Source organism: Colobus angolensis, unplaced genomic scaffold (genome assembly GCF_000951035.1).
Source record: "Colobus angolensis palliatus isolate OR3802 unplaced genomic scaffold, Cang.pa_1.0 Scaffold357, whole genome shotgun sequence".
Classification (NCBI taxonomy): Eukaryota; Metazoa; Chordata; class Mammalia; order Primates; family Cercopithecidae; genus Colobus; species Colobus angolensis.
This window is the reverse complement of record NW_012116899.1, coordinates 1,155,396-1,174,131: the sequence shown is the minus strand read 5'-3', so window position 1 is coordinate 1,174,131 and position 18,736 is coordinate 1,155,396. Positions and strand designations below refer to the sequence as shown.

General features: G+C 42.9%; 1 protein-coding gene across 2 annotated transcripts in view; it reads right to left on the bottom strand.

Moving 5' to 3' along the window:
• Positions 1 to 814: 814 nt before the first annotated feature.
• CD8B (CD8b molecule) overlaps positions 815 to 18,736 on the bottom strand; it is a 52,472-nt gene continuing 34,550 nt past the window's right edge. For both annotated transcript variants that reach the window (XM_011953113.1, XM_011953115.1), the window contains one exon: positions 815 to 1,194. In XM_011953113.1, coding sequence (XP_011808503.1) covers positions 1,059 to 1,194 — 136 coding nt within the window. In that variant the 3' untranslated portion in view covers positions 815 to 1,058. The remainder of the gene's footprint in view (positions 1,195 to 18,736) is intronic.

Below are 18,736 nucleotides of genomic sequence, written 5' to 3'. Positions count from 1 at the left end.
GGGAGGAAGGGAGGAAGGGAGGAAGGAAGGACTGGCCATGGTGGTTCACGCCTGTAATCCCAACATTTTGGGAGGCTGAGGCAGGCAGGTTGCTTGAGCCCAGGACCTTAAAACCAGCCTGGGCAACATAGGGACACCCCGTCTCTACAATAAATACAAAAATTTGCCAGGTGTGGTGGTGCCCACCTGTAGTCTCAGCTACCCAGGAGGCTGAGGTGGAAGAATCACCTGAGCCTGGGATTCCCAAGGCTAGAGTGAGCTGTGATTGCACCACTGCACTCCCACCTGGGTGACAGAGTGAGACCTTGTCTCAAAAATAAAAAATAAATTAAAAGTAGGCTGGGCATGGGTGGCTCACACCTCTAATTCCAACACTTTGGGAGGCTGAGGTGGGTGAATCACCTGAGGTCAAGAGTTCGAGACCAGCCTGGCCAAACATGGTGAAACCCGTCTCTACTAAAAATACAAAAATTAGCCATGTGTGGTGGCATGTGCCTGTAGTCCCAGCAGGCAGAGGTACGAGAATCATTTGAACCCAGGAGGCAGAGATTGTAGTGAGCTGAGATCGAGTCCCGGCACTCCAGCCTGGGCGATAGAGAGAGACTCCGTCTCAAAAATATATAAATAAATAAATAAAAATAAAATCTTAAAAATCAAAGAAACTTAAAAATGTTTTACCTCACAAGGAAAGAACATCTGCCTAAGTAACCCCCTCTAACCTCAGCATTTAGTGATTCTTCTGAAATGGGTGGTTCATACTCATGGTGATCTGGTGCTAGAGAGGCAGGAAGCAAAGATGTTCTCCAGTACTTAACAAGCTCAATGGTTCCCTTTTCCCAGTCTTTAGGATTTTGGGCAAATTTATTCAAGATGGATACATTTAGTTCCACAAGGTGGACACTTTGGGGGTTCACAAGGATGGGGACTACAGCTCACCAGGGCAGAACTTGAGACCCCTATGACTTGCGGGGTTGATGGTGGCAGAGAAGTCTCTGCTGGGTGTGTGGGATGATCCCTCTGCAGGAGGGAGGAATCTGGTAAAAGTGGTAAAGATCCACTCATTGGGACCTGTGCTTCTTGCCTATGGTTTTCAGGATCCATGGGCTAAGCAGCTTCTGTAAGGTTGCAGTATTGCTGTAGTTTCCGTGCAGGCATCGGGGGACAAGGATTCCTGAAATACCTTCCCCTTGAGGCCTTGCAAAAAGAAAAACAAGAGAGTCTCAATACATGCACCAAGTCAAGGTGTTGGTTACTTATTAAGTAATGACTGATTTTTTTTCTGTGACTTAGTTCAGTGAGATGTTGTGTCAAATTAAACACAGAAAGAGCTCATGTATAACACTCAATAGGCCTAGGGTTACCACAGGATCCAAACACAGTTGATTCAGGATCTCAAAGTCAGAAAACTCTGTTTCTGTTATTTCTTCTCAGTAAGAGGAAACCACACACAGAGAATTACCTACTCAGTTATTCCCCAAAGTTAATCTCATTTGGGAAAGCGGGTGAGGGTTTTATCCTCCCTCTTAGGCATCACTCTCAATTTTATTGCCATGGTTAATCAAGGTGAATTTCAATAGTGTCTGACCTGCAAATTAGTTTTCTGCCATTTGGAATCAAGGATGTGCGGGTCTACAGCTGCAGGAGACTTCAGAGACATCCCCATGCTTTAAAAATTTCTCTCAGGAGAGTGGTAAGGTAGGGTGGCTGTTGTCACCACAGGTTGGAAGACAAGACGGTCACAAATGTCAGAGAATTTATTCTGATGGAAACTTATCCTCTGGGGTGCATTATAATGGACATAAAGACTCAACTTCAGGAAGATGTCAGTTTTCTCCAGTTAATCTGCAGATCCAGTGCATTCAAACTGCCAACCAGATTTTCCTGACAAGCTGATTATCAAATTCATATGGAAGTATAAAGGACCAAAAATAACTGAATAATTTTGCTGAAGGGTAAGGGGGGGACCCATTATCCAAATATCATTATGTGTAAACTCTAGTAACTTCGACACGAATAGAACAATGAAAGAGAATAAGAGGCCTAGAAAATACAGATGTGAAAATATTGGAGATGGCTGGGCACTCTAGTGGGTAAAGGATTTGATCATTGGTGCTGTGATATTGGCTTCCCATGTGGGAAAAATGTAAAACTTGAACTTTATCTCAAACCATTCACAAATGTATACTCCAGATAGAATAAATATGAAAAGCAAAGTTTCAAAACTTTTTTAAAAATGTGTTTTTAAGATAGAGACATGATAAGGACAGAATTTCTTGGTCAAAATATAAAAGCACAAGCCATAAAAGTGTGATGTTACCATTCAAACATTTGTTTAAAGTATGCAGGGCAAAACCAATACAAAATTTAAGTCTCAAATGAGTAGAAGATATTTGCAGTGCATAAAAGCAACAGAAGATTTTCATCCATAACATATCAGACTCTCACAAAGTAATAAGTTAAAGACAGCAGAATTAAAAATGGGCAAAGTACGTGACCAAGCCAATATCCAAATAAAAAGATGCCAAACCTTACTTGAATCAGTGAGATGCAAATGAAAACAACTGATACCATTTTATACTCAAATTAGCAAAATGAACAAGACCAATAACATCAAGCACGGGGGAGGATATGGCCAAATAACTGTTATGCAATGCTGATGGGGATGTAAACTGTTACAACTGCTGTGGAGATAATTTGGGATATCTAGTAAAAATATCTATAAAAAATGAAGATGCTCTGGCCCCAGAACTTCCACTTCTAGGTTCATTGCTCAGAGAAGCTTTGATGTACAAGAGTGTTCACAGAAGCACAAACAACAGAAATTGGAAAATTATAATAATTATAAACTAATATCTAATAATAGGGAATGAATAAAATTGTAATACATTAATAAAATATGACACAAATAAATGAACTAGATTCACAGGCATCAACACAGGTAAATCTCAAAAATATGTTGAATGTGGCTGGGCTCGGTGGCTCACGCCTGTAATCCTAGCACTTTGGGAGGCCGAGGCAGGCAGATCACAAGGTCAGGAGATCGAGACCATCCTGGCTAACACGGTGAAACCCCCTCTCTACTAAACAAAATACAAAAAATTAGCCGGGTATGTTGGCGGGTGTCTGTAGTCCCAGCTACTCGGGAGGCTGAGGCAGGAGAATGGCGTGAACTGGGAGGCAGAGCTTGCAGTGAGCCCGAGATCGCGCCACTGCACTCTAGCCTGGGCGACAGAGCGAGACTCTTGTCTCAAAAAAAAAAAATATATATATATATATATATATGTTGAATGAAATAAGCAAATTTTAAAAGTGCATGTACAGTCTGACATTATTTATAAAGAATAAAAGCACATGCCATATATTATTCATTATTATGTCATTGTTTATAGATACTTACATAATAAGAGAATCACAAGTATAAACAAAGCCTTAAGTCAGAACCCACAAATTTCAAGATAAGGTATGAAGTATTGAGGATGAAATGGGGGTGAAGAAGGGGTCTCAACACAAACATTTTATTGCTTGAAATAAAAGACTGAAGCAAATTTGGCAAAAGTTAAATTTGCTAAATCTGACAGATTTATTTAGCAAATCTGCTAATTTGCTATATAAACTTGCAGCTAGTATATAACCTTCAGTAGTTTTCTTTATATTTGGCATAATTCATAATTCATGGGAGGAGGTAATTACATATTAAAGATGTATATTTACTGGCTGGGTGCAGTGGTTCATACCTGTAATCCCAGCACTTTGGGAGGCCAAGACAGGTAGATCACCTGAGGTCAGGAGTTTGCGACCAGCCTGGCCAACATGGTGAAACCTCGTTTCTACTAAAAATACAAAAATTAGCAGGATGTTGTGTCAGGCATTTGTGGTCCCAGCTACTCAGGAGGCTAAGGGAGGAGAATTGCTTGAATCTGGGAGGTGGAGGTTGCTGTGAGCTGAGACCATACCACTGCACTTCAGTCTGGGTGACAGAGCGAGACTCCATCTCAAAATAAATAAATAAATAAATAAATAAATAAAATAAAAGCGTATAGTCATAATCAACAGAATAACTGTATGTAATGACTACCTGTTGTGTTCCAGGCACTGTTTAAAGTATAGGCATACCTCATTTTATTGTATTTTATTTTTTATTGTGCTGCACGGATGTTGTATTTTTAGCAAATTGAAAGTTTGTGGCAACCCTGCATGAAGCAAATCTATCAATACCATTTTTTAATAGCGTGTGTTGACTTTGTGCCCCTGTGTCACCTTTTAATAATTCTTGCAATACTTCAAACTTTTTCATTATTATTGTATCTGTTCTGGTGACTGTAATCAGTTATTTCTGATGTTACTATTTGAATTGTTTTGGGGCACCATGAACCATGCCCATGTAAGACAGTGAACCTGTTGGTTGTGTTCTGACTGCTCCACCACCAGCCATTCTGTCTCCTTCTCCTTAGGCCTCCCTATGCCCTGAGGCTTAATATGAAAATTAGGCCAATTAATATTAAAATTAGGCCAATTAATAACCCTACAATGGCCTCTAAGCCTTCAAGGGAAAGGAAGAATTGCACATCTCTCACTTTAAATCAAAAGTTAGAAATGATTAAGTTTAGTGAGGGAGGGATGTTGAAAGTGGAGATAGGCTGAAAGCTAAGTCTCTTGTGTCAAATAATTAGCCAAGTTAAGAAGGTAGAGAAAAAGTTATTGAAGGAAATTAAAAGTACTAATCCAGTGAACATATGAATGATAAGAAAATGAAATAGCCTTATTGCTGATAATGGAGAGAGTTTTAGTGGTCTGGGTAAATCGGAACTGCCACAAAATTCGCTTAAATGAAAGTTTAATCCAGAGCAAAGTCCCAACTCTCTTAAATTTTATGAAAGCTGAAGTGGTGAGGAAGCTGCAGAAGAAAAGTTTGAAGCTAGGAGAGGTTGGTTGATTCAAGTGGTTTAAGGGAAGATACCATCTCCTTAACATCAAAATGCAACATGAAGAAACAGGTGCTAATATAGAAACTAATAGGTGCTGCAGCACAGCAAGTTATCCAAAAGATCTTTCTAAGATTATTGATAAAGATGGCTACACTAAACAACAGATTTTCAATGTAGACAAAACAGCCTTTTATTGGAAGAAGATGCTACTAGGTCTTTCACAACTAGAGAGAAGTCAATGCCTGACTTCAAAGGACAGCCTGCCTCTCTTGTTAGTGGCTAATGCAGCTGGTGACTTTACGTTGAAGCCAGTGCTCATTTACCATCCTAAAAACCCTAGGGCTCTTAAGTATTATGCTAAATCTACTCTACTTATACTCTATAAATGGAATAGCAAAGCCTGGATGATAGCACATCTGTTTAGAGCATGGTTTACTGAATATTTAAAGCCCACTGTTGAGACTCACTCAGGAAAAAAGATTCCTTTCAAAATATTACTGCTCTTTGAAAATGTACCTGGTCACCCAAGAGATCTGATGGAGATGTACAAGGAGATTAATATTGTTTTTCATGACTGGTAAAACAACATTGCTTTTACAGTCCATGGACCAAGAAGTAATTTTGACTTTCAAGTCTTGTTATTTAAGAAATACATTTTGTAAGGCTAGGGCTGCCATAGATGATGATGCCTCTGATAGATCTGGGCGAAACCTTCTGGAAAGGATTCACCATTCTAGATGCAACAAAGAATATTTGTGATTCATGGGAGGAGGTAAAAATACCAATATTAAGAGGAGTTTGGAAGCAGGTGATTCCAATTCTCCTGGATGAGTTGGAGGGATGGGTTCAAGACTTCAGTGGAGGAAGTAATTGCAGGTATGGTAGAAATAGCAAGAGAACTAGAATTAGAAGTGGAGCCTGAAGACGTGGCTGAATTGTTGCAATCCCATGATCAAACTTGAACACATGAGGAGTTTATTCTCTCTGATGAGCGAAGAAAGTGGTTTCTTGAAATGGAATTTACTCCTGGTGAAGATGGTGTGAACTTGTTGAAATGACAACAAAAGATGTAGAATGTTTCATAAACTTAGTTGATAAAGAGACGTCAGTATTTGACAGGCGTGACTCTAATTTTGAATGCTGTTCTACTGTAGGTAAAATGCTATCAAACAGCATTGCATGCTACAGATAAATCTTTTGTGAAAGGAAGAGTCAATCAGTGTGGCAAGCTTTGTTGTTGTTTTATTTTACGAAATTGGTACAGCCACGCCAAACTTTGGCAACCACCGTTCTGATCAGTCAGCAGCCATTGACATCAAGGCAAGACACCCGCCATCGGCAAAAAAATTATGACTCACTGAAAAGCTCAGGTGATTTTAGCATATGTTTGGTAATAAGTTATTTTTGATTCAGATATATATATTGATTTTTTCAGACATAATGTCTTTGTACACTTACTAGATTACCTTATAGGGTAAACATAACTTTTATGTACACTGGGAAACCAAAAAATGTATGTAACTGGCTTTATTGTGATATTTGCTTTATTGTGGTGGTCTGGAACTGAACCTGAGATATCTCTGAGGTACTGTACTGGAATTTCCAAGGTTAGTGAAACATCCTTTCTGTAGCCTGAGTGGTGAGATTTAGGCTAGTCTCCAAAATATCAAAAATAACTAGAATATAATGTAATAACAGTGATCATTAAGATAACAATGCTAGCAGCTACCATTCACTGAGTACTATGTGCCATGCACTCTGCAAGCACTATTTTATTAATGTTTGTGTGTGAGGTAGATATTATCATTATTCTTGTTTTATATTCAAGATTCAGAGAGGTTAATTCACTTGCTCAGAGTCACACAGGTAGCCCAGATCTGCTATGTGCCAGCCCTAATTACTGAGCCATCCTGTCTGTCCCACCTTTTCTGAGCCAACTCCCGGCTTCTCCCGCACCACGGGTCGTGTAGCTGGCTTTGAATATAGGTGCTCTTTTTATATAGATGTTCTTGAAAGGATCAACTTTACTTTTTTTTTTTCAAATAATCCAATATTAGATTACACTGGCCTTCTCCCAAGTTTTTCATCAAATTCATGAAGACTGCTGCTCCTTAAATTCTCAAGTCTTTGGAGTCAGGCCGCCTGGGGTGAATCCTAGCTTTCAGATTTATCAAATGTGGTGTGATTTCTAGGATGCCATTGAGCCCTGCTAAAGGAGTTGCTAATATCCACCTCTTTCTGCTTAAAGAACCCGCAACTCCCAGCACAGTGCTGGTGACTGTGAGGCACTCAGCAGATGGGAGCTTTGTTCCTAGTTGTGTTGTGATGGGGAAGCAATATGGCGCCTTGTCCTGCAGGCACACTTGAGTTAAGATCACACTGGGGCTCCCTCAGACCCTGGGCCGAGTTGGGGCATAGGCCGAGTTCGGGTATTGCTGCAGCCTCAGAACTGCCCAGAGTTGACTGAAGACACTCAGGGACCTCTATCACTGAGAACAGGCAGAGGCATTGTTTTTAACCCAGTGTGGACCCCCAAATGGAACATTTTCCTTCCCTAGGTGAACGCCTTCAGAACCCTCCGAAAATCACAGTTTCACTTTTAGCAAGGCTCCGCTGCAGCAGGGGAAAGCCCCCACAAACCCACCTAGTCCTCTCCAAAGGGAGTGTTCTGAGCCCCCTGCTTCCTCCGCCCTTCTCTTCCCCCTGGTTAATTCCTTCGCTGCAGCTCGTTCTGCCTTCTTTCTTTCTTTGCCTTTTCAAGCCCCGCTCCTCTCTGATTTTGGAGGGCTGGTGCAGGCTTGGGCACTTCTTTCAAGGTTCTGTATTGTCTGTCTGCCCTGTGGCTTCTCCTTCTGCAACTCTGAGCAACTTTGTGCTTGGATTGCAGCTCCCAATAGTCCTGCCCTGACTTGCCCCAGGCACAGGGCAGAGATGAACCAGGGACTGTACCCAGGGTTTTGAGTTCCTGCCATGTTTATAGCATCAACTCTCCTTTAGCTCTTGGGAAAAAGAGTTTTAAAGTGCTGCAATCTTCTAACACAAAATTATATCAATGCTGAAAATGTGTTTTCCACTTATACCCCACCAGGAAAAAAAAAAAAAAAAGAGGATATCTATTTCAGGTGAGAGTCATGATGACCTCAGAAAGCAATATCAAAAGCTATCAAAATGTTTATACGAGTAGATTCAGTAATCCAATCTGGAACGTTTCTCCAATGGATGTAATCTTAGGCTTGGCACAATACAGTATGAACACAGATGTTAAATGTTAAAAGCAATGGAAATGTTCAAAAATAAAGGAATATTTAAGTAAACAATGATAATGCATTCAGTATATTTTTAGGGATTAACATGATGATGTTTTAGAATTACGAAACCTATGGAAAGGTTGACAAGGAAAACGCAGACAGCATGCTTGATATAAACATACATTCAGCATGATTATAACCATATAAAATGTAAAAAATGTTTTTAAAACGTGAGAAGAAATTACATCAAGATGTGTTTCCCTTGCTGTTGTTCCTAGTGGCTAATTTTTGCAATGTGTATTACTGCAGTTATATTACCTTTACAAATGGAAAGCTTAAAAATAACTCACTTCCCTTCCCAGAGAGCAATGCTCAGTGCAAACCCACCCTCCACTCCAGAGATGGCCTTCAGCACTGGACTTTTTGGGGGCCAGAATCAAGCAGTATGTGTCACTTATTGCTTATGTTGTTGGTGCCACTTATTCATATGTTGTCTCATAATTCTGCGGTTGTTTAATGTGTTTATATCTTTCTCCACAGCCATTTTTTAAAAGCTATTTTTTAAATTGTGGCAAAACATATACATAACATAAATTTACCATTTTAGTGATTTCTAAGTATACACTCCAGTGGCATTAAGTATATTTATATTTTTGTGCAATCATTACTGCTATGCATCCACAGAACTTTTTCATCTTCCTAAGCTAAAACTGTACCCATTAAGCACCAACCCCCTATGCCCCATCCCCCAGTTCCAGGTAACCGCTATGCTATTTTCAGTTTCTCTGACAAATTCAGAGACACCACTCTTGGTACCTCCTACAAGTAGAATCATACTGTATTTACCTTTTTGCACAATCATTTTTTGAAACTTTAAAAAAAGTTAATTAATTTGACAGTCTCACTTGGTCACCCAGGCTGGTTGGTGTTTGCAGTGGCATGATCATGGCTTGACCTCCTGTGTATCTGTGAGGATCAAGTGATCCTCACATCTCAGACTCCTGAGTATCTGGGACTAAGGCACCCACCACAGTGCCTGGCTAATTTTTTAATTTTTAGTAGAGATGAGGTCTCACTATGTTGCCCAGGCTGATCTCAAACTCCTAGGCTCAAGGGATCCTGCTACTTCAGCCTTTCAAAATGCTGAGATTACAGTGTGAGCCACCAGGCTCGGCCTGCAGAATAATTTTAAAAAGCTCTCTGAGGATAAGGACCAAGGCCCTGATTTGTTTTCATTGTAAGCATAATGTTCATTTGCTCATTGATTTGACATTCACTGTGCACCCACAACATGTGTGCACTGTTCAAGGCAGGGTTTAAGCAACGCTCAAGAAGCACATGTGGTCTCTCAAGGGGACGGTGTAGTGGACAGAGATAACGAAGAAAAACATAGAGAAGAAAGAATGACAGAGCGTGAGAAGTGCTGTAAGTGCAGTGACAGAGACCACCCCGGGGCCTTCTGGACAGGCTGCATGTTTGTAGGATGCTGGGGAGTGGTCCTGGAGAAGACTGAGGAGGAGCCCTAGGGGGTCCAGGCAGAGAGAGGAGGGGCACCGAGCTGGAGGAGGGAAGGGCATTTGTACAGTGTGTGTGTGTGTGTGTGTGTATGCTGGGGGACATGTGGGGAGATGGCAGGCCTCAGCATTGGGGAGAGCTGGAGTGCATTCTAGATGCAGTGGGGAGCTAGAGCAGGGACTCTCTTCTCCCTGCCCAGCCTGAGAGCAGGGAAGGAGGCCCTGGGCTGTGGCTGATTGCAGTCAACACTGAGGAACAAGTGCCAATGCTTCGTGCAGGGCACAACCTCTGCCACACTTTTACCTATGTGACCTTCTGGGCCAGGTGCTGTGAGGTGCTCCATTTCTCAGATAGGAAGGCTGAGGCTCAGATCAATGCTGCCTTGCACACAGCTGGAAATGGCCAAATCAGCCCCAAAGCCCCACTTTGTTCTGCGTCTTTGTGAAGGGCCGAGTGGCTGTGTGTGCAGTGTCTGTTGTGCTGGACATACAACAGGAAAGCATTTTTTTTTTTTTTTTTTGAGACGGAGTCTTGCTCTGTCGCCCGGCCTGGAGTGCAGTGGCCGGATCTCAGCTCACTGCAGGCTCCGCCTCCCGGGTTTACGCCATTCTCCTGCCTCAGCCTCCCAAGTAGCTGGGACTACAGGCGCCCGCCACCTCGCCCGGCTAGTTTTTTGTATTTTTTAGTAGAGACGGGGTTTCACCGTGTTAGCCAGGATGGTCTCGATCTCCTGACCTCATGATCCGCCCGTCTCAGCCTCCCAAAGTGCTGGGATTACAGGCTTGAGCCACCACGCCCGGCCGAAAGCAGTTGTTAACTCTAATTTTTAGGAGGCCAAAGGACAAGAAGCCACGTGCTGTAGGCCAAAGAGCAACTAAGGGATTGAAGAGTAAATATGTGATTGAATGAGCAGATGAAAAGAGAAAAAGCCTCCCCCAGCACAAACCCACAACCCATTCCCTTCCCAGGGTCTTGGGGGGAGGGAGTTTCATCACTGTCCTGGGTCAGGGAAGAGAGAGGGAGGCCTTATGGTGGAGGGGAGGGGAGGGGAGGAGAGCTCACCATCAAAGGTGTAAAGAAGGTTCTAGTCCCTCCAGAGCACACTCAGGGATGCTTTCTTGTGCTTCTGTCGCAAGGCCTCGTCTCAATCTTGCTTACTATAAATGCAGTGCTACGTCCTGCTTTTCCTTTACTTCATTGCATAAACCTTCCCTGAATCACTTACAGAATCTTTAGAACCACCATTTTTAAGGTTTGAATAGTTGCATACCAAGTAAATGACCACAGCTTATTGAAACTCCTCTTTATAGTCGACCACTTAGGTTGTTCTGTTGTTATTTCTAGAACACATAACTAATGTTAATAAATAATGATGATAACACAGATTAGTATTTCCTGAGGATGGATCTCTTGCGTGGGTTCCAAAGTTCTAAGCAATTTCTATGGGCCCTGGAGTTTCCTCCACAGCTCCTAAGGCGGCTCTGGCACATGAGGAAGCTGGGAAAAGAACAGGGGTAATGGACACGTCTGCCTTGCAGGGGTGATGGGCGCATCTGCCTTGGTAACTGAACTTGTTCGTTCTGTCCCACGCAGCTCGGGTGTCTGTGGGGCGGTGTGCTGCTGGGGTTGGAGAGGGGCCGCCCTACATAACGTCCCCACATAAAAGGGGCAGGTGTGCAGGTGGTCCCGGGGATGGTGGCAGCTTTGTCTGACTCCCCTCTACTGGGGGGCTGTGGGGGATGTGGGAGTGGAGGGTACGGATCACCCTCCTCCGGGGTCCTCCAACCTCTCCTTGGCCATTCTCTTTGACTTCCTTGGGAAAGAGTCCAGGCTTCAGAGGATTCTTTGCCCATTTCAATCTGACCCCATTTGAATCCCCAACGGTCGCAGTAAACCCCAGGCACACAAAGACAGTGACTTGTGGCTGGCTTGCGGTTGCTGTGATCACGTTGGAATCAGACAATGGCTGCCCTGGCAGGCAGCACCCAGGCACCTCTCAGGTGGGAAAAGACTGAGCCAGGTGAATGTCCCAGAGCTCCAGCCAGCTCAGGCTCCTATGGGTGATAACTGCACCAGACACCTCTCGGAGGAAGCCAATAGAAAGTGTATGCAGCGGCAACATAAGCATTCGGACATGAACAGGAGCTCCTACCTGAATGTGCAGACCTCCACCACTGGAGCTCTTGGGGGAAAACATCCACGACAGCCTCCCTGAGCCTTGAAACATTTGGAGACCAAGCAGGCTCAGGTGCCTGTGTTTGCAGGCGGTTTTGTAGAACGTGTCATTTATCTTATATTGATGTACCCTTGAAAGCCCGGGAGGAAGTGTGGTCTTGTGGGGAGCTCTGTGCAGGCAACATGAGAGTCTGTATTGTCTTCCTAGCTCTGCCCCGGTTGTCAGAGGAGTCCATCTGGGCCACAGGGGTGAGGGGCCGTCACCCCTGCCTTTTGTTTAGCCAGTGACACCTCCCCAGTTGTGTGGCAGGTGATGCAGCAATAATGCCCATGAGCTCCTCTCAACATTCAAAACAAAACAGAGAGCCACTCTAAAACAGTGGCTTTCTTGCAAATGGAATATGCTGAGAATCTGTGACATGTGCAGGTCGGTAAGCGAGAAGGAAACAGGAACTACCAATCTATTCTGACAACGCAGAAAGCAGTGGAGGTTTGGGGCCAGGAGAACAAAAGACCTATGGGAGAGGAGGTGACCCAGCAAGGGTGGCCATGGACTTGGGTGAATCGCCTGAGCCCTGTCACTTGGAAAGAACCCTAACAACCATCTTAATCCTTTCTGCATAGATACCTTACTGTGCTGCTGCTGAGTGTGAAGCATGGCTACTAAAAATGTTCACTTCATTTTTAAAAAGTAGAGCAGGTTCAAGGTTATTCCTGTAGAAGACAGTGTCGCTCTCACTCATGTGCATTGTGGGAGGTTTCCTTAGCAGGATAGAAAGGGGTGGAATTACAGTGGTTCACACATGTAGACATGACTGAAATTTTTTTTTTTTTTTTTTTTTTTGAGACAGAGTCTCGCTCCGTCGCCCAGGCTGGAGTGTAGTGGCACGATGTCGGCTTACTGCTACCTCTGCCTCTCGGGTTGAAGTGATTCTCCTGTCTCAGTCTCCCAAGTAGCTGGGATTATAGGCGCCTGCCACCACACCCGGCTAATTTTTGTATTTTTAGTAGAGGCAGTGTTTCACCATGTTGGCCAGGCTGGTCTCCAACTCCTGACCTCAGGTGATCCACCCACCTCGGCCTCCCAGAGTGTGAGGATTACAGGTGTGAGCCACCGTGCCCGGCCGACTGTGGATTTTGTGGCAGCAAAAAGTTCATCTTGGTACATCAGCTAAGACTGTGGTCAAGTGTAAGCCATTGAGTAGACTGGTTTTTGAGTGATTCTTGGAAGCTTGCAAGGACTTCTTCTGAGAAAAAAAATTAAACTTTCTGATAGAGTTAAACATGAATTGGCTTGCCCTGAGAGTTTGGGTTCTGTGTCGCGAGAGGTAGTTAAATGTGGATTGAGGGCCTGGTGCGGTGGCTAATGCCTGTAATCCCAACACATTGGTAGACTGAGGTGGGTGGATTGCTTGAGCCCAGATTGAGACTAGCCTGGCCAACATAGTGAAACCCCATCTCTACAAAAATACAAAAAATTAGCCAGGCATAGTGGCATGCGCCTGTGGTCCCAGTTACTCAGGAGGCTGAGGTGGCAAGATCACTGGAGCCCAGGAGGCAGAGGTTGCAGTGAGCTGAGATGGCACCACTGCACTCCAGCCTGGGTCACAGAGCAAGACTCCATCTCAAAAAAAAAAAAAAAAAAAAAAAAAATGTGGGGTAGACAAATATGGGGCAGGGTTGCTGTTTGCTGTAAAGGGTATTCACGTTTTATTTTGGAAGCTGAATTAGGTGAACTTTAAATTCTTTTTGCAACATAGAGTTCTACAGCTCTGGACTAATGGATCAGATTTTGCTAGTTGCAAAGATTTTTGAATTTTAATTGCAGTTTGCTGCTGTTTCACCCACAACAAAAGTAGAGGAAGAACTCATAGCTTATATGCACTGATCACGAACTCTGGGACTTTATAGTCTAGGAAAACTTTATAGACTAGGAAAACTTGTGCAGGACCTGAACTTGAACTGCCTTGACTCTTGTTCCCATGTGCTGGGGGATGGGGCAAGGACATCTCACCAGGTATCAGTGGGTGGTATACACTATCTGAGTAAAGTCCTATCCTTATAGTGTTGTTTTCTTGCCTGGTGACTTGACTGAGCTTAGGCTTAGTGACCTGCTTGTAAAATGGCAAGAGTGTGTACGTACATAAGTGATTAATTGACATAATGCAGGTAAATAGTACAGTACCAAACGCATAACAAATGCTTAATAAATGAAGATGGTGGCCGGCAAGTGGGGGTGAATGTCAATAAACAACATGTAAAGATATGGATCATCTGGTCACTTTAAACTTTTAGCCAGATCAATGTGGGCAAAATTTCTCTAAAAATGATTAGAATTGCGTGTGTGTGTGTGTGTGTATGTGTGTGTGTGTGTCTGGACCCACAGAGAAGTTTTTAACACAGATATATAAAGTAGATAATCTCATTTATATTTTGGAAAATTTTAATTTTTAAAAATTTTTGTTATTTGATGATGATTTGTTTCCCCTTCAGAGGAGGTTTTCCAACTCTAGGAGATGCTGTTGACAATCTCACTTCTGAAGTTAAGAGGCCTTTTGAGTGGCTCTGGCCACTGAGAAGTGAAACCAAACCCTGGGAGCAGCTACAGATGGCCAGCTTGTGATATTCAGAGCCAATGTGTAAGTGTGAAGTTCTGTGCAAGTAGGTTTTAAATAGGTACAGCCTAAAATACATAATTTTCTTATTATCAAAATCACATGCCTTTTTAAGGAAAATTCTAAGAAACACAGAATAGCAAAGAGAAGAGGAAAATAAAGTATTCATATGGGTCTACCTCCAAAGATGCAACCAGCAACCGGCAACCTCTACTTTATTATCTTTTGGATTCCTTTACTCTCTTAAAAATGGGGCCCTACTCTAGCTGCTCTAATAATACTTCATCACTTTTTAAAAACAGTAATTTGTTTCTTGTCATTATTCTTCTCCATATATACATACACACTTTTTTTTTCAAAATGGATATTGCATTGTTGTTTTGCCTGGTGGTCAATGTAATACACAGATGGAAGTACTGCACATGCATAAACACTCGTAATCTGCCCCTCACCAATCCCTGTCACAATCAGAGTAACCATTTTGGCATATGCTCTTTCTTTACTTTTTTTTTGTTTTTCTTTTGAGATGGAGTCTTGCTCTGTTGCCCAGGCTGGAGTGCAGTGGCACTATCTCGGCTCACTGCAACCTCTGCCTCCTGAGTAGGTTCAAGCAATTTCTCCAGCCTCATCCTCAGCCTCCTGAGTAGCTGCAACTACAAGTGCATGCCACCATGCCCGGCTAAGTTTTTGCATTTTAGTAGAGACAGGGTTTCACCATGTTGGTGAGGATGGTCTCGATCTCCTGACCTCGTGATCTGCCTGCCTCGGTCTCCCAAAGTGCTGGAATTACAGGCGTGAGCCACCGCACCCGGCTGGCATATGCTCTTTCTGAATATTTTGTTTACTGTGTATTCCTAATTAGGGAAAAAGTAGTCAGGCTGGTGGGAGTCAGGTGGGTGGGAACAAGGGAAAATAAAAAGAGAAAGCAGATAAGCAACAAGTCTGCCTTTCTTTATGGTCCGGGACACACAGTCTTTCCGAGCAAGTAACTCTCACCAGACACCTGCAAGTTAGCTCACTGCAACCTTGGCATTATTAATACTACACAAAGCCCTCTTCAACAGAAGGTATAAACACTACCCTGTAAAATCTCCAGCAAGCCTTTGTCTCCTTGCAGTCAGTTTCTCTCTGCTGCCTGCCCGTTGTCACTCTGGCAACATATTTTCTAATAAATCTTCTGCCTTTCTTTACCTGCAACTGTCTCGGTAAATCTTTTACCTCCACACCACCGGCTGTCATTCCCCCATGACATTTAACACATGTTTCTCACACAGGTAATTTCTTTCCTCTTCTGCCCAGGGCTGGGTTCATAGAATATCTAACATTTGATAATCTGCTTTTTAAATTTAATAATGCATTGTGAATATCTTTCCATTTATTAAACATTCTTGTACAGCATTATTTTAATGTCATTTATTACCTTGCATGGATGTATTCTCATTTATTTCACTGGTAGGTACTTAGGTTTTTAGCATCTTTTTCCTTTTTTTTTTTTTTTTTGAGACAAGGTCTTGTTCTGTCACCTAGGCTGGAGTGCAGTGGTATGATCCTGGCACACTGCAGCCTCAACTTCCTGGGTTCAAGTGATCCTCCCACCTGAGCCTCCTAAAGTGCTGGGATTATAGGCATGAGCCACAGGGCCCAGCCAGTTTTTAGCATGTTTTTAATATGCTCACAATACTACGATGCATGTCTTTGCCACTAATAATTCTTGTGGGGCTGGGCGTGGTGGCTTGCACCTGTAATCCCAGCACTTCGGCAGGTCACTTGAGGCCAGCAGTTTGAGACCAGCCTGGCCAACATGGCAAAACCCTGTCTCTACTAAAAATACAAAATTTAGTCGGGCGTGGTAGCACATGCCTGTAATCCCAGCTACTTGGGAGGCTGAGGCATGAGAATCGCTTGAACCTGGGAAGCAGAAGTTGCTGTGAGCCGAGATCGTGCCACTGCACTCCAGCCTAGGGGACAGAGTGAGACTCTGTCTGAAAAAAAAAAAAATTGTTATTATTGTGCATAACCAATAACATCAGGAATATTTTCATGATATATTCATAGAAGTGAAATTGCTGGTTCAAAAAACAATACACAGATTTGAAGCTCTAGATATGTATTGCCAAACTGCCCTTCAGAATGGTGGGACCAGCCTGGACTCCCAGCAATGGCTTATGAATGAGCCCATTTATCAGTACTGTCATCCACCTGAAATGTTATATTATGGTACAATCTGGTAAAATCCATTTAAAAAATGCATTCCTTTTGTTTCTGGTTTCTTTCTGTCTTTTTAAGAAACATTATTTATTTAAATCATTTAGAATTTCTTTTGGTGTCAGATATGAAGGGCTAAAACTCAGTTTTTTCCAAATAGTTAACCAATTGTCTTGGCACTCTTTATTATAAGCTATTCTTTTGTTTGTTTGTTTTTGAGACGGAGTCTTGCTCTGTTGTCCAAGCTGGAGTGCAGTGGCCTGATCTTGGCGCACTGCAACCTCTGCCTCCTGGGTTCAAGCGATTCTCCTGCCTCAGCCTTCCAAGTCACTGGGATTACAGGTACCCACCATCATGTCTGACTAATTTTTGTATTTTTGTAGAGATGGGTTTCACCATGTTGGCCAGGCTGGTCTTGAACTCCTGACCTCAGGTGATCTGCCTGCCTCGACCTCCCAAAGTGCTGGGATTACAGGCATGAGCCACCGTGCCCAGCTTCTATAATCTATTCTTTCCCCATGTATGTGAATGCTACATTTGTCATGTACTCCACATGTTCAAATGGAGTCTATTCATGCATCACTTCAGTTGTTGAAATCAGCAATTTAAAAGTGATCAGTAAATATCTAGCAGCTGATAATCCCATGAGACGAGAGAAACTTTTGCCTTTGAGAAAGAAAATGTTTTCCTTCTGATTCTAAAATAATAGGTGAGTTGCATTCCTCTGTCTCTGCAATTTTTCCCTCTGCTAGGAGCCACAGATGGGAAAAATGAGACATCTGATGAGGCAGCAGGAATCCAGAAGCCAGAACATGGCTAACCAGTAACGAAGTTGTGGGATCACTGATGCTCCCCTACCCCAGACACGGGTGGTCAAAGTAGAAACTGAAGATCAGCCTCAGAGACTCCCAGACTGAGGAGTCAGCCTAATTTTCTGATAAGAAATTAAAGACTAGGGGCTGGGGGGAGTGAGAGAAGTATTATTCTCAAACTTTTAGGGAAAAACAAAACAAAACAAAACAGTGAAAAGAATGATCAGGAAGTCAGTAACTTCATTGTGCCTGTGCTTGCAATGCCATCTTTTTAACTGTAGGAATTAGCCGTTGTAATAACCAATTGCACTGCTGTAAAGAAGGTATAAGTGAGTGGGAAAGGGTCTTAATTGTGCTCTCTCATCTGACCAGCTTGAGTGTTCACACCATGCAGCCACAGCCAGAGCAGCACACTCTATCTGAGGTGGTGAATTGTAATTTTAGGCAAATATCAGAGGAGAAAATAAATTACCTTGAGTGCTTATAAAACTAAAAATAGTAAGAGAAGGCCAGGTGCAGTGGCTCACGCCTGTAATCCCAGCACTTTGGGAGGCTGAGTAGGGTGGATCACCTGAGGTTAGGAGTTCAAGACCAGCCTGGCCAACATGGTGAAAACTCGTCTCTACTAAAAATACAAAATTAGCCGGGCGTGGTGGTGTGTGCCTGCAATCCCAGCTACTCCGGTGGCTGAGACGGGAGAATCGCATGAATCCGGAAGGCGGAGGCTTCAGTGAGCCAGGATCATGCCACTGCACTCCAGCCTGGGTGACAGAGTAAGACTCGATCTCAAAAAATAAAAAAAAAAAGAGATGTCATATCAAATAAGAGGAAGGGCACAGTCACATGAGGTTTTTATGCAGCACCAAATAACCTGTTTGAGTAGGGAATAAATGCCGACACTGTCAGGTTATGAGCCACTACGATGTCCACTTTTCCTGCCCCCACTCTCCCTTCTGTTATTGGTTTGCCCCCAGTTTACTGCTCCCTGTGTGTGTTGAGCTTTGTAAGCTGCCCCAAATCCTTTTTGGGAATTAAGCAATGCAAGAATAAATAAAAACATTGATTCTTAGGAGCTTTTCAATGTATTATAAAATTGAATTTTAACAGACAAGTTAATAAAAATAAAAAGACGAATACTTTTGTTTTGATCTCTTGTTATTTAAATGAAATTAATTCCTTTTCCAGGGGAAAGTTTTTGTTTTAACACTCATGGTCAGCGCTGGCCTCCCCTCCCCTCCCCT